Source organism: Acomys minous, assembly GCF_964271855.1.
Source record: "Acomys minous genome assembly, chromosome: 3".
In the NCBI taxonomy this organism is placed as follows: Eukaryota; Metazoa; Chordata; class Mammalia; order Rodentia; family Muridae; genus Acomys; species Acomys minous.
The window spans coordinates 86,739,180-86,755,863 of record NC_140485.1 but is presented as its reverse complement, the minus strand read 5'-3'; the positions used below and the strand labels follow the sequence as shown (position 1 = coordinate 86,755,863).

The 16,684-nt window shown below is 34.3% G+C and overlaps 1 protein-coding gene across 7 annotated transcripts in view; it reads left to right on the top strand.

Annotated features, from left to right (window-relative positions):
* Positions 1–16,684, top strand: part of ASCC3 (activating signal cointegrator 1 complex subunit 3) — a 264,221-nt gene that overhangs the window by 113,535 nt on the left and 134,002 nt on the right. For all 7 annotated transcript variants that reach the window (XM_084776931.1, XM_084776925.1, XM_084776929.1 and 4 more), the window contains 4 exons: positions 6,150–6,269; positions 10,398–10,562; positions 12,567–12,653; positions 13,644–13,820. In XM_084776931.1, coding sequence (XP_084633057.1) covers positions 6,150–6,269; positions 10,398–10,562; positions 12,567–12,653; positions 13,644–13,820 — 549 coding nt within the window. The remainder of the gene's footprint in view (positions 1–6,149; positions 6,270–10,397; positions 10,563–12,566; positions 12,654–13,643; positions 13,821–16,684) is intronic.

The window sequence follows — 16,684 nt, the reverse complement described above, 5'->3', positions numbered from 1 at the left end:
ACAGGCTAGAAAGTCAGTTTGGAAGAGAGAACTTCAGTTGAAAAAGTGATGAGTGAGTTCACCCAGAAGCAAAAAGAGACAAATGGTATATACTCACTTACATCGAGACACTATCCCAAGGGGTATGTCCCATGAAAGATATAAGTCAGAGGGGAGGACATCCTATTGTGACTTTAGGTGAGAGAAGCATGGGAGAATGGGGAAATAGAAGGATCCAGAGGGTCCTGGAAACCTACAAGAAGAACATTATGATGGGCGGATCTAGGTCCTGGGGTCCTTCCTGATCAAACTATGGCACCAGCCAAGGAAAATATAGGCAGTAAACTTCAAACCCCTACCCATACCTAGCCGATGGACAGGACATTCTCCACCATTGAGTAGAGAATGAGGTCTGACTTTCATACAAACTCTGGGGCCCCATTTCTGACCACGTCCCCTTGATGGGGAGACCTGGTGGCACTCAGAGGAAGGATAACAGGTCACCAAGAAGATACCCTATGAGCATATACAGGGGGAGGAGGTCCCCCTCAGTCATAGACATAGGGGAGGGGAGTAGGGGGAAGCAGGAGGGAGGGAGGAATGGGAAGATACTAGGGATGGCCTAACAATTGAGATGTAATATGAATAAATTAATTAAAATAAAAATTTTAAAAAAGAAAAGAAAAAGTGACTTTACCAAATTGGCTTATGGGCAAGCCTATGGTACATATTCTTGACTGATGATTGTTATGAGGCAACCCAGTTCACCATGAATGGTCACAGCCCTGGATCTTGAGTGCTGTAAGAGAGCTACTAAGTAAGCCATGAGGAACAAGCCAGTAAATAGCACTCCTCCATGCCCTCTGCATCAACTCATCCCTCCAGGTTCCTGCCCTGACTTCCTCAAATGATGGACTATAAGCTTAAGATAAAATAAATCCTTTCCTTCCCTACTTGCTCTTGCTTATGGAATTTTGTCACAGCAGTCACAATCCCAGTGAATCCGTATCTGTATAGCTTCATTTTAAAGTTCATGGGATCTAAATTTTAGTCAGTTTAGAACTAATATCTTTGACTACTTTTTAAGTAGTAAACCCAAGTGCTCTTGTAATTATACGGAGTCAAACACCGTTCTTACCTTTAGAACAATAGAATAGCATAAGTGAAACTAGCCATTCCCCGAGAATCAAGTAAATGAGGGTCCATATGTTCGTCATTAACTACTTAATAGATATGCCATTTTCAGAAATGTCACCTCACTCTGAACATAATTCCATTTATTTACATAAAGGACATCCATATTTTCACATTTTTAGGCTTTATAGTGAGGTAGTTAATGCTAATTTATTTTACCTTGTTCTACTGAAATTTCAAGTAGAACTTGCCAAGTTTCCTGATAATAATAAAAGTTAAATGTGCAATTAAAGTCAGTAAAACTGTGGAAATCAAATACAGATCAACCTATAGCAGGAATCTGTACTGTATGATTAAGATCACAGATTTATATTTGCCACCTCTTTTTTAAGATTCAACATTGGTAATGGTTAACACAAAGATCAAGTTAAACTACTAATGGCTATGACTCTGTGAATATAATTTTGACTAATTAGATGAATATATTAAGTATAATTTGAAAGCAAATTTATTATGCACATCTTTGCTCATTGAGGCCTAATGAAGTAACTCCATAATCATAAAGCTGAAAGGTCACTAGTGCATTCTCTTTATGAAGCCACTTGAGTTTGCATTGAGAGAAAAGCAATGTTTGCAGCTTTTTAACATGTTTTCTAAAGACATCATTATGCTTCTACTCTATTCTAGTAAGCCATCCTTTAAATCTAAGCCATTCTTTAAAGCTAGGATAATTTTCCTATATTCTAATATTTATTCCTCAGATGAATCCCACATGTACACAATGAGCACGCATGCTGTATGGATATTCATACATAGTATACACACTGTACATATACCCCACTTACATATAAAGGCCTCCGAGCATGACCATGCTTCCCCACTCGGCCTCTAATTACTTGCCAGCAGAAGTTCTTTGCCTTTCTAGAAAGGTTTTCCTCTGCTCTCATCACCCTCAGTGTCCAAGTTTTCTTTTTTTATTTGTCTGTTTTTATTTTTTCTTACTTATAAAATAGTACTCTTGTAGACTTGTGAAAAATCTATTACATGCCTGCTCTATGGCACATATCACAATTGATTTACTGATTTTTGATAGTCCCTTGATATCCAGCTCTATATGCTTACTTCCAGCCTTGAAATAAGTGACTAGTGGGATAAATTTTTTCATGTATTATAAAGTATTGTGCCTGTAGTCATACACATGCATATACATGTATGATTATAAATCTTACTTAGATTTTATATGGTTTTGATCAATTTTCAAAAGATATGATACAAATAATAAAAGTATCCTTACATATTAAACTTTAATAAAACCTGTGTTACTTAAGTAATATAACTTAATTTCCAAATGGGATGAGTTATATTTTCTTCAATAGACTTTATAATGTAACATTTTCATTATTCACACATGAAATATTTGAAAACCATTGTTGACTGGTCCCATTGTGAGGCAGGGATGTTGAGCTTGTAATAGTTTTCCCAGTGGTTATATGTTCCAACTTCATTGAGAGGGACCTTCCTTGTAGTCAGGGACCATGTTTCTGTGCACATGTACAGAATGCTTGCTGCTGACTTCCATGATGAATGAGTAAATTTCAAAGATAACCCATGAAAAAACTGTCACCAGGTGGCAGCTTATAGTTACAAGTAACTTCTCATTTCTGTCACGAGGTGGCGATAAAGGACTAGCCTCAAAATAAGATGTATCATGAAATAAACATCTATTTTTCTGTTTAAGGTTTTTCCTTTTTGTGAATGATTAGAATATTTTCATTACTTGAGCAAATGAGTTATGCATACTCCCTCCTTTTTCATCTTACCAGAGATAGCAACAGCAGTTTACTCATATTAATTTATTTATCAAGCTTATTTTGTTTTATAAAATCTTCATTTCTTTTATTTTAAAATAATGTTATATGATCATAAGGAAATTAGTTCATACTTCATAAGATATCATACATACCCATATATATGTAGATTTTGTTGTTGAACATTTTATTGCAAACTAAGGTTTCTATAATAATAAGTATAGTATGACAATTTTTTTGTCTATCCAAATTGATGTATCTTTGGTTTTTTTATAATCACTTTATAGCCTGATACCAGCCCTCCGCCAAGTCCTACCTTCAGGTCCCATTTACCTCTCTTCTCAGAGCAGGGAGCCCATAAGGGGTACCAACTCACCCTCCTATCTCAAGTCATAGCAGGATTAAGCACATCCTCTTCCTCTGGGACCAGAAAGGCAGCCCAGCTAGAGGAAAAGGATACAGATGCAGGGTAAAAAGTCAGAGACAGCTGTACTCCCCTTACTAGGGAACTCACATTGTAACTAGACTAGAAAGAGTAATCTATTGGACAAATGTAGGAAGCTAGCAGGCTTGTCACACCTAATGCACTTTTACCAAAATGCCTGATGTCACGTAGTTTTAAATAGGAGAGGGGGGTATATAATATTTAGTTATATTATCAAACTAATTTTTTAAATTTTTATTAATTTTATTAAATTTTCAAAGGACCATTTCAAGTCAAAATGTTTTAGGTCCAGCAGTGTCAACATCTGAACTTTTTAAAAGCCTTTTTGGAGACAATCCAAGTTAGTGAAGGAAAAAGAAAATAGGTGCTGTAGGAGTTCTAAAAAAGTTTCACAGAATTAAAATCCTTTAAGTCAGCACTGCAGCTGGATGGTAATGCTTGGAGAATAATAATATTGGTGAGTTTCTGGCACAGTAATGAAGTAATCATTTGATGTCACCACATACATATGTGCTGTATGATAGAAATGTAAGGGGAACAAGGTTAATTGCTTACATACCATGCCTTAAGTGATTTTTCTCAAACACCATGTGTACAGTGTGCATATGAAATGTAATAACTCTGAGTCGGTTTTTGTTTGTTTTTTGACGAATGGTCACTATGTAGCTCAGGGTGGCCTGACTTGCAGGATTCTGTTAGTTTAGCCTCATGAGAGCAGTAATTCTAGGCATATACAACTGCCCAACGAATATGTTTAATCCTTTAATTTTGTGAATACTGTTCCATATGGGGCTATATGATAGCTAAGATTAAATTGGTCAGTGGTTAGTTATTATAGATTATATATAGAAACACTAAAAAAAATAAATAGTAATGGCAGAAATTTTGGATACACAAATAGATTTCAATCAAACAATTTTCTTTTTTGATGTTGTTCCTGGCTTGTTGTTTTGTTTGTTTGTTTGTTTGTGACAGGGTTTTTCTGTGTAGCCTATCTGTTCTGAAAATCACTCTGTAGACCAGTCTGGCCTCAAACTTATAGAGATCCACCTGCTTGTTTCCCAACTGATGGGATTGAAGCTGTGCTCCACCACAGCTTGGCCAAACAAATTCTTTTGCCCATGCAGAATAGAAATCATTTGACTGCTCTAACTGTAATCCTTTTGGTTTGGTTTGGTTTGGTGTTTTGTTTTTCAAGACGGAGTTTCTCTGTGTAGCTTTGGCTGTCCTGGGTTTGCCTTGTAGACCAGGCTGGCCTTGAACTCACAGAGATCACCTGCCTCTGCCTCTTAGAGGGCTGAGATTACAGGTGTGTGCCACTGTGCCTGGCTCATACCTATAATTCTTCAGTAATTATATGCAGCTCTTTATTGGCTCAAATTTAGTTTTTTTTTCCCCCATAGGTCTGTGGGACGGTGTTAAGGATCTAAGGATCTAAGCATCTACCTCTGCACTACATTACCAGCTTATCCACATATATATCTGTCAGAATTAGTTATATAAAATTGAAATGATAAGAATTAAAACAAATATGACATTTTTATAGTATAAATGCTAAAATGAGTTTTTGTAATTTGATCTATAAAGTTATATAGAAATAAAGAAAATTGAGGTTTCAGTTTCTTTAATATTAGTACCTTAGTTACTTTTCCTTGTTTTGCTTTCCTCCAAAGATGTAATAATTTATGCAGAGCACATGTCTTCTCATTGAATTCAGCTAAGGATTTATAGAGAAATCACAAGTGTCAAGTTTTACACTTAGGACACTCTTCCAGAAAGCACTGGTACTTCTTCCTGTTGGTATGCTGGATAATCAGATACATCTTGTAATAAGATTCTAATTAAAATTCTATTAATGTCATTATTGTCTAATAATTATTTTCTTTACAGATCTCATGTCAATTGTATTTTTAAATTAATATTTTAATTAAATTCGTACATGTCAAAAATATATTAAAATGTCATATTACACATTTTTTATTTTCTGAGTATAATCAAAAACATTTATTTTTTATTGTAGTCCACACATTTAAATTTTCTTAATAATAAAAGTATTTCTTGTTTTGTTGGACAGTTGTTTTCATCGTTGCTTTAATTGTTGTTACTGCTTTGGAGACAGAATCTTGTCACTATTTTGCCCAAACTAGTCTCAAATACTGCGGCTACAGCCCCCATGTAAGGGAGTTGTAGCCACCATTCTTCGCAGGTTATCTTTTTAATTATAAGTATTAATATATAAACCTGTGGGTTTTTTTGTTTTTTTTTTTTTAAGAAATGTTACAATTTTCTACTTGTTCCATTTGTGTATTTGTCCCAGGTCTGAGGGTTTCTTTAAATATAAAGCTAACTTTCCTTCTGTGTTTTTTACAATAGCTGCACATATTCATGCAAGTAGTAGGACTTTGTTATATTATTATCACATACTTACATTAAACTTTTCAGAAAATTAGGTGAAACTAAACAAAGTGAATATTAACTGAATAAGAAAAAAGTAACACATCAAAATCTTTAATACTGTATAAATTAAAGTCTACTTGTGGAAAAAATCAAAAGCCATAAAATTGAATAAACTCTGCTTTTTAACATAATTTCTATTGTACTATTTTTAAGTAAATGAGACAGCAGTTCTGTTTAATAAATTAGAAAAATGAGCCTCCAATTGTGCTTGCCTTTAAAACATACAATAAAATGACTGATTTGAAAACTTAATTTCTGGCAAGATAGTCTTTGCTATAATAATTGTTTGTCTTTAATGCATTAATTTCTGTATTTTTAATCTGCAGATTGCTCTGGGAACAGTCACCAATGTGGAAGAAGCAGTGAAGTGGATAAGTTACACTTACCTCTATGTGCGGATGAGAGCAAATCCATTAGCATATGGCATCAGTCATAAAGCGTACCAGGTAGAAAGCTCATTTGCTTGGGGGAAAAAAGCCTTAAGGCCTCTAGGGTTGTGTGATGCTTTCATAATGTGAGGATAAATATTTGTTGCTCTCCTCATTTGGAAAAGAGTTAGAGACCTGGAAGAGAATTTGAGAGCTCTAATGTTTTTTAGAAAACACTGAGGAAAGTGAAATTGGCCTTGATCATTATATTACTTTCTTTAGATCTCTTTTACCACTAATACTGTTATGATCTTACCATTTTTAGATCTATTTCCATTTGCTGTTTGTTTTAAACTGATATATTAGTTTGTGAGTAAACTGGGCGGGAAGAAATTTATGGCCATGTTTTAATAATAGACTTATGTTATATATAATCTGTTCCTCTTCTCAAATTGCTTTCCCCCCTATTCTGTAATTTTTAAGTGGTGGCAGTGATGAGTTATCATCATAACTCCTTGGAGGCCAGGATCACTTTCATGTATCAGTGCATAGGCAGCCTGAGAATTGGACACACGTGGTGACAGTCTTTCCTATGAGCTTTATGGTTGTGTGGTCCATATGGCTTACAGACTCCATATGATCATGTTTTTTTCTTTAGAATTCTGCTTATATGCTGTAAGTGCTCCCTAATTACAGATAAAATCCTGTTGTGGTCTAATGAAAACATTATTTCACTATCATCGTATGGATAGTCACCTATATCAAGTCAAAATTATCAGAAAATTGTTTAATTTAACTCAAAATGTTTCTCCAATTACTGATAAACACATCTGATCCTGCTATAAGAAACAATCTTGGAGCTTTTTTGTTTTTCCTTTTTCCATTCAGTCAATTTCTTAAAATTAAGACAAAAGGAATAAATAGTGCCAAGGCTGCTACTCTAAAAACTCTAGGTTTATATATTTGGATTTTACCCTAGAACGGATTCCATTAGCTTTTTTTCCTTTATTGAAGTGTATGCTGGTCTCCAAGTGGATGCTTTGTTTTACAGCCAAATTAATTGGCTGCTAAATATAAGCACATTATAACCTGTAACTTGATACTTGTTAAGCAGTAAACACTGGCTGTTCATAATACAAATATAAGAATTGTGAGAATAATTGTGGGTATTATGGACATTTTCAAAAGGGTAAAACTGGACATGCTACATATGTGGTATTTTGAATGCATAGGCTCCTTCCTGTATTTGAACATTTCATGCTCAGTTGGTGAGACTGTTTGGAAAGGCTATAGAACAGTGGTTCTCAACCTGCAAATCGTGACCCCTTTGGGTCGCATATCAGATGTCCTGAATATCAGATATTTATATTATGACTAAAATAGTAGCAAAATCACAGTTAGGAAATAGCAAGGAAAATAATTTTATCACTGGGGGGTCACCACAACATGAGAAACTGTATTAAAGGGTAGCAGCATTAAGAAGGTTGAGAGCCATTGCTATACTACTGTTGGAGGTGGAGGCTTGATGGAGGAAGTATGACACTGAGAGTGGGCTAGTATATATCCCTTTTTTTTTTTTTTCCTTTCCCGAGACAGATTCTCTGTTAGTCTTGGCTGTCCTGGACTCCCTTTATAGACCAGGGTGGTCTTGAACTCACAGTGATCTGCCTCCTTCTGCCTCCCAAGTGCTGGGATTAAAGGCGTGTGCCACCACATCCGTCTGCGTATATCACTTCTTATTCTCTGTTTCTGCTTCCTGTATGTGTTAAATTGTAGTCAGCCAGCTTCCTGCTCTTGTTATGCTTCCATGACTTTTTCCATGCCTTTCCTTCCATGATGAACTTGTTCTCTCTAGAATATTAAGCTAAAATAAACCCCCTTTCCCCTCTAAGGTGTTTTTGATATGCTATTTTATCATTGCACCAGAACAGGTAACTAATTACATATATTTTCAGGAGCAAAGAATATCAAATCTTAGAATAAGATAACATCATTTTTATTTTAAAATATAAAGTTGATATTATATGTAATTTTATATTGTTCTCGAGCATAAAGATTACTTTTGGTGTAATTTCCAATATTAACAATCTATATGTCTGTTTCTTTATTTATTTGAAGGAGAGGCATATGCTAGAGGATAACTTGAAGGAGTTGGTTCTCTCTTTCCATCATGTTAGTTACAGGCATCAAGTTGAGTCCTGAGACCTAGTGACAAATGCTTTTACTTTATGACACACCCTATCAATGTCTTTAACGTTGTTTTACTTTGTTTAATTATGTGTCTTGTTTTATTATTTAACATAAATTTGTAAGGATAAAATTCTTACCAACATAAATAGAGTAGTTTAACTTTACATTTAATAGCTTTGTATCATCTGATTAATAAGTGTTTTGTTGTTTTTGTTTATTTGCTTGTTTTAATGAACTAAGTGCAGCATCACACAGTCAACAATAAAAACTTTATATCTGTTGTCATGGCTCCTTAGGCCGTCTTACCTAACCTGCAATAGAGGCCTCTTTGCCTTGTTTTTCTGATTTTTAAAGTTTGTCTCTAATAAAGACCTAATTTAAAGTAAATTATAGCAATATTAATTCATTAGATTTTTAAAATACTTTTCCATTCTAATAAATGTCTTATTTTACCTCATTCCATATAGCTAAAGAAGTATCTTAAAGACTTATTATGTGTATATATACGAATCTGTGTGTGGTGCATAAGTAATATTTCAGATATCACATTAAATATCTTAATTTCTGCTTATAAAAAAAAAGCTAGGGCAGGTTGTTGTGACACATGTCTGTTAACTCAGCTCCCAAGAGGCCAAGATAAAAGAATTATGAGGGTGGGGAGGCATCCTAGATTACATTGTGACACCAGCTCAAAAATCCAAAGAAACAACATAGAAGGTATGGTAATAGATTCAATGGCATTAAAAAGAAAAAAGGACAATTTCCTTTTATTCTTTGCATATAAGCAAAATAGTCTTTCTGTCAGAAGTTATGAAAATGCATAGGCATTTATCAAGAACAATTGAACTAATTATGAAAGGATTTGTTTTTATGGATCTTGACTGGGGAAAAGCACTCTCACCACCATTTTTTTTTAATGAAATACTAATGTGCCTGAATATTTTTAAGCTATTTGTTTTCTCATAGGAAAGAATTTTTTGTCTCACCTCAAGTATGTCTGGAATATTACAGATATAACTATCTTAGTTAGATTCTAGAATATTTGAAGAGAATGTGTGGATTGAATGTGCAGTTTTTGTTTTGGTTTGGTTTGGTTTGGTTTGGTTATTCGAAGAAGAGTTTCTCTGTATGTAGCCCTGGCTGGCTGTCCTGGAATAACCCTGGCTGTCCAGGAATTATTTTATAAACCAGGCTGGCCTTGAACTCACAGAGATCCACCTGCCTCTGTCGTGTGAGTGCTAGAATTAAAGGTTTGCACCACCACTGTCCAGCTAATTGTTTTTTAAATATTAAAATAGTCATACATGCACACATATATAAAACAAATTATATCAATATGTTGAAAGGACATTTACATACCTGTATTCACAGCAGCAAATTTCACAGTACCCAACCCATGTGTCCATCAATTAATGGGTGAACAAGCAAAATGTGTTTCATACATACAGAGAATAGTATTCTGCAGTAAAAAAGAATGAAATCCTGTCATTTATGACTACATACATGAAGTGAGAAATTATGGGACAGATTAAATGATCTAGACATACAAAAGACAATGTTACTCACATGTGAAAACTGAAAACGTTGTAAAATATAAGTTGAGAATACCGTGGTGATTATCAGAGGCTGACAAGAACAAAGATGTGGAAATTTTGGTCAGTGTGTACTGAGTTACAGATACCTAAAAGCAAGTAATTTTCACATGCTATCGTTCTATAAGTGATGACATATAACAACAACAGGCTGTGTATTTCATAAAGCTAGAAGAAGAGTTTTTAAGATAAAGAAATGATAAATAAATGTTTAAAGAGATAGGCATGTTTAATCATGCCAAATGTGTATATTAATAACACACACTGTACCTTTAATACATACATTTTTATGTGACATTTTTTAAATGAACTTAATTTAAATCTAAACTCTTAAGAAAAAGCAATTTCCATAAGTAGGCATGTGCAAAGACTTTCTAAGCAGTTTCATAAATTTATATATATTGCCTCTATTTCTTTCATATAGATTGACCCAACATTAAGAAAGCATCGAGAACAGCTAGTTATTGAAGTTGGACAAAAGCTGGATAAAGCTAAGATGATTCGTTTTGAAGAGCGAACTGGCTACTTTTCCTCCACTGATTTGGGGAGAACTGCCAGCCACTACTATATTAAATACAACACCATTGAGGTATTGTACTGAATAGAAAAAATACAGTAATATCTTCATTTTTTTCCAAATAATTTCTAGTCTTCAGAATATGCTGATAATGCAAAATAACAAAACACTAATATAACAAAATGTATTTCTACTAACTTAATAATACCCTTACTATTGACAATGTATAAATAAAATTTTAAATAGTCTGGGCCCTTTGCCAAACCAGTCAGTGAACTTCTAAAGCATGTGGAACATATTGCTGAGTCCTTAGGAATAAATTCCAGAATATATTAAATGGGAAATGATAGTGTACTGGCTGGTTTTGTGTCAACCTTACATAAGCTAGAGTCATCAGAGAGGAAGGCGTCTAAGGTGAGGAAATGCCCCCATGAGACCCAGCTGTCAGGCGTTTTCTCAGTTAGAGATCAGTGCAGGAGGATCCAGCCCATTGTGGGTGGTGCCATTCCTGGACTGGAGGTCTTAGCTTCTATAAGAAAGGAAACTGAGCAAGCCATGGGGAGCCAGCCTTACAGCAGCACCCCTCCATGGCCTCTGTATCAGCTTCTACCTTCAGGAAGTTGCCCTGTTTGAGTTCCTATCCTGACTTCCTTTGGTGATGAAAGCAATGTGGAAGTGTAAGCTGAATAAACCCTTTCCTCCCTAACAGGCTTTTTGGTTTTTGTGTTTCATTGCAGCAATAGAACCTCTAATTAAGACAAATAATTTAGTAAGATTTTTGTTTTTTTAATAAAAAGTAAAAAAAAAAAAAATTTAATTGAATCGTACTAAGAACCAGTAGGTACAGTTAAATTGTAAGTCACCAGGCCCAGCTAACTTTGGCAGCTTAGGGATTTACGAAGCTTAATATTTTAAACCTACAATGGCAACTTCGTTTTTATTTTTTGTTTTTTTCCCAATTTCTAATAATGATTATAGGTTCAGGGTCTCAATTTTGTGGTCACCTCTGGTCTCTGAGTTTCTAATGCAAATGACTGCCAACTCTACCTCCCAAATGCTGGGTACTGGGCATGCACCCACCAACATGCCTGGCTTATTTGCTGCCTTTTGAATTGAGTCAGATGAGGTGCTGTGCCACTTTAACATCCACATATTAGTTTATCCATATTCTCTGTGTTTATAATGTGTGGCAGTGCATCTTGGTAAGTAACAGTGATCACTCATGAGAATACTTTATTTATGGTCATGTTTTGAATTTTATATTTATTTTTGTTTTATGCTTTTATAAATATTTTAGTGTAAAAATCATTCCAATTACATTTCTCCAAATGCAAATACCAGTCTATATGAAATTTAGCTTTTGTACCCATTTATTGTTTGCTTATACATAGAACAGGTCTTAGGAAATGCTAGTTTGTCCCTGTATTTTCCAAAATAAACCTTATATTTGCACAACAGATTTATTTAAAAACCTTTGGCATCTATAACTATGATCTAGGAATTCTTCAGCCCATCTCCTTCCATCACCCAGTCGTTGTCGGCTCGTTTTCTCTATTACACAACTTTTCTTGCATGTCTGTTTGTTAGCATACTGATACCAAGCCAAGTCCTAAACTTGTTGGCAGTTCTTCCACAAACTTTTGTCCTCTGTCTTGATTCCATATGACCCTTTCAGGCTTTTCTTCGTCCAGTTTCATTGATTAAAAGTCAGTATTACAAGAATTGCTAGAATACTCTGTTTTCTACTTATTTCTCTGAATTTTATATGAAATATGATTAATGTTAATGAGTGATCGAGATCAAATTTCTGTATACGCAGGCCAAAATGTTTTGATGAACTTTTTTTAGGCATATAATGTAGGGTTTTGTTAATAACTGCCTTTATTTATCTTTTTACTCTACTAGATCTTCTTACTTTGATGATGCCTATAAACTGGGGATTTGGAATATTATACAACAAATATCTATATGGTCTAAGGTTCCATTTCTCTAAGTGTGCAGAATTTGTAGTAAGTTATGTAACTTAGAACACGTCATTGGACTTTTAATTTTAATCAAATGTATTTGTTTTGACAGACTTTTAATGAACTCTTTGATGCACACAAAACAGAAGGTGATATCTTTGCTATTGTCTCTAAAGCTGAAGAATTTGATCAAATTAAGGTAAGATTACTTCAAGTTAGAATTACACATGTATGACATAAGTACATTAATTCATTTATCAAAGCTTAATATTAATTGCTATTTCTCACACATACGAATTAAACATCATACTACATTTGGAGTATCAACATATCAACAATGTCTACTATCCTAAAATTTTACCTCATATCATTTGTTGCTTTTGACACAGATCAATAATTTTGTAGATTTTTGTAGTATTAAAACTATCAAATAAAGCTGGTGTAGTAGTATATACCTTTAGTCCTAACATTTGAGAGACAGAGATAAGACTCTGTGAGTTTGAGGGCATCCTTGTCTCTATAGTAAGTTCTAGGCCACACAGAGTTACATAATGAGACCTGTAGGTACAGGGGTGGTGGGAGAGAGAAATTATTGAATACGACAAGTGGTTAACTTTTGGACTACTGAAAGGTAAAGTTATTGAAGAAAAAGCAAGATAAATGCATGATTCCTATTTAGATTTTAATAGTTCTACATTGTCCATATTGTAATTTAATCTCACTAACAGTAAAACCTTCAATACTTTGAAACAAAGGACTTCACAACTTTAAAGTATGAATGTGCTATGCCTTTTAAAAATATGTGACTATAATGAATGCATTTGAAGATAATCAAGTTTGTCCTAATCTAGCTGGGCAGAGGCTTAACTCTGATCAAATGAAAAATGAAATCTCATCAATTGAAGGGTGATAAGGTCAGATAATTTAATTTTTATGGCATAGCAAAATTTTATATGTCAATGGCAAGTTTAATATTAGTTATGAATAATAAAATAATTGTATCAGTTTCAAGATAGTTTCATATTGTATTTTGCAACTACCTGTTGGAAAAGTAATATTTTCAGCACTAAAGAAGGAAAGTGTTGTCATATAAAGTGGAAGCTTATACAAACATACACTGAAGTTTAATGTGAACAAGAAATGTTTCATTAATTCAACTAAAGTATTATAAAAATATTAATTATTCTAGGTCAGAGAAGAGGAAATAGAGGAATTAGATGCCTTGTTAAATAATTTCTGTGAACTCTCAGCTCCTGGAGGTGTGGAAAATAGTTATGGAAAAATAAACATCCTGCTTCAGACCTACATAAGCCGTGGAGAGATGGACAGTTTCTCCCTCATATCAGATTCTGCATACGTTGCCCAGGTAAGAATTATAATCTCTTTCTATTTTGCACATCTTTGAAGACTACTAAATTAATCTATGTTATACTGAGAGTGCTGCCAACTCCATTTTATCTTAGACCTGTTTGCATCTTTTACGCAATCATTCTCATGGGTCAGGACTGGAATTCCATTTGCCTACAGCAAACCTACTGTAAAATATGAAATAATAAATGCATCTTATTCTATATGTTTGTTTTGCTATATAAGTCTTTTAAAGTAAGTGATCTTGATGGGTATAGTAGTGCACACAGGTGGATCCCTGACAGCAGGACTATGATGAAACCCTGTCTCATTGAAAGCAAACAAACAAAAAAATGCTGATCTTCTCTACCATTGATACTTAAAAGTTGAAAGCTGTAAGGCATCTATTCCCAAAATTACAACTCATTTGCCTTATACCTTTTTAAATTCTGGTAGAAAATAAAGAAAAGTAAATTACCTTATTTTGTGTGTTTGCTATTTGCCTTTCAGATCGACATAGTTTATTAAAAAACATGTTTTTTCCCTCATAAGTATATATTTTTAATAATGCCTTCCTTAAAGAGATACAAAATTGAAACTAAGTCTTTTTACAATGTATTAGAATTCTATTACCACATATGTATAACATACATATGTGCATACACATACTGTGTGTATGTGTGTGTAGAGACAGAGACAGAGACAGAGAGAGACAATATCTCATTCTGTAGCCCTAGCTGGCCTGAAAATTACTAAGTAAAGCAGTTTGGCTGGCAATAAAAAAATTCACACAAATCCTCCTGCCTCTGCCTCCCTCTCCCTAGCACTAGGATTAAAATTGTGCACCACTACTCCTGGTTTTTATGTTCATAATTGTGTTCAAATTTACATCAAAAAAGAACATGTATGTGTTACATGAATATTAATAGTCATGAGTATTCAGGAGAGCTTTGGAATAGCTAAAAATAGAAGATATTTAGAAACATGAACTCAGATATATGGGTAAACAGTTTGAATGAATATATTAATTTAATCATTATAACTAAGAAACCATATGATAATGTCACAGATCATATAAAAGGAAAGAAAATGCAAACGTTTTCAAATTCTCCAAACCTCAGTGTTTTTATGAGTCAAGTTTCTGTGGTTGTAAGAGATACCTGGCACCAAAGCTGCAGTCCTGTGTTCATTGTCTGGAATGCAAATGCCTTCAGCTGCCCTGTGACCTACACACACACACACTATAAGCACATGCCCCCCAGGCATGCACACAAATAAATGTAACATGGTTTCAAAAAAAAAGTCTGTGCCTATTCTTTTAAGATGTACAAATTATTAATTTTGTATCATTACCATCATCTATTTTATACTGTTTCAGATTAAAATATTTTGTTTGCGTCAAGTTTATGTATTAATTTTTTTTACAAACAAATGGGAATGATGTAGGAAACCTGTTTTGGTAATTAGAATAATCAAATTTTTTACTTTATTGCTCTCTGAAACTTAGGTATATTTCTGCCATTTCTAATGAGTATCAGCACAGTCCAAAACTATCTAAAGAATCTATTACTAAAAATAGAATTAAATTCTATTTTTAGTAAAGAATCTAATACTAAAAATATAATTTCTTAGAAGACAAAAGCACATTTTCTCTAAAAAGTAAAGACCTCTTGCTGTTTGGAATATTTATTCTGTTTCAGTTCTTACTATGATGTTGTCTAGATTTAACAATATTCATTTTCAAATATAGAAGCCTGTGGGTAAACAAAAATCACTTAAGCTCAGGACCCTAAAAACCAGTCTTCCATTTCCATCCATTTACATACAAATTTATGACTTCATATTTCTTTGCAGCTAAATAAAATTTCATTGTGCTTAAGTAACATTTTCATTATTTATTCACCAGTTGATTGATAAGTAGACTGATTGCATTTCTTGGCATTTGCAAATAGAGGAACAGTGAACAAGGATGAGCAAGGATCTTGGTAGTAGGATGTAGGTTTCTTTGGGCATATGCCAAGGAATGATGTAGCTGGGTCATTTGGTAGTTTGGGTCTAGTTTTTTAAAGAAACTCCATGGTGATATCCCTAGTCGACACACTAGTTTGTCCTCCAACCAATAATGTATAAGTTCTCCTTTTCCTCACATCCTCACCACCATTTGTTGTCATTTCACGGTTTTTTTTCTTTTTTCTTTTTTTTTTTTTTTTAAGGGTTTCTCTATTTAGCTCTGGGTGTCCTGAATCTCACTCTGTAGACTGGGCTGGCTTCCACCTCAGAAATTCGTGAAGTGCTGAAATGTCCTATAGATATCTGGTTAGGTCCATTTGATTCATGGCATCTATTAGTTTCATTATTTCTCCATTTTATTTCTGTCTCAATGATCTGTTCATTGGTGAGAGTGGGGCGTTGATATCTCCCACTTTTAATGTGTGGGGGTAATGTTGTTTTGTTGTGTCTCAGATGGGTCAGGGCAGTGAGGATTGGGCAGAGAGAGATCCAAGCTAAAGTTATTCAAGTATACCTCTGGCCTTCTCAGGATGGTGGCTAATGTGGATTGTGGACTGTGCTTTACTCACCTGTACTGGTTTGCTCTCTGTAAACCAGATAGGCCAGGCCAGTGAGGAGTGGGCTGAAATGCAAGCCTAAAGCTGCTTGGGTGTCCCTCAGGCCTCCTTGGGATGTCAGACAATGTAGGTTGTGGCCCACGTCCAACTCACCTCTCCTGGTTAGCTGTCTGTGTCCCGGATGTCATTTCCTTTCTTGGTGACAGCAATTATGACTGGAATTCAACTATTAGCCTTAAACAGAAAAGCTCCTCTTTGCAATGAGCAACAGGGAAAACAGGCTTACTGCTATTCAGGGTACAGAGAATAAGTTGTA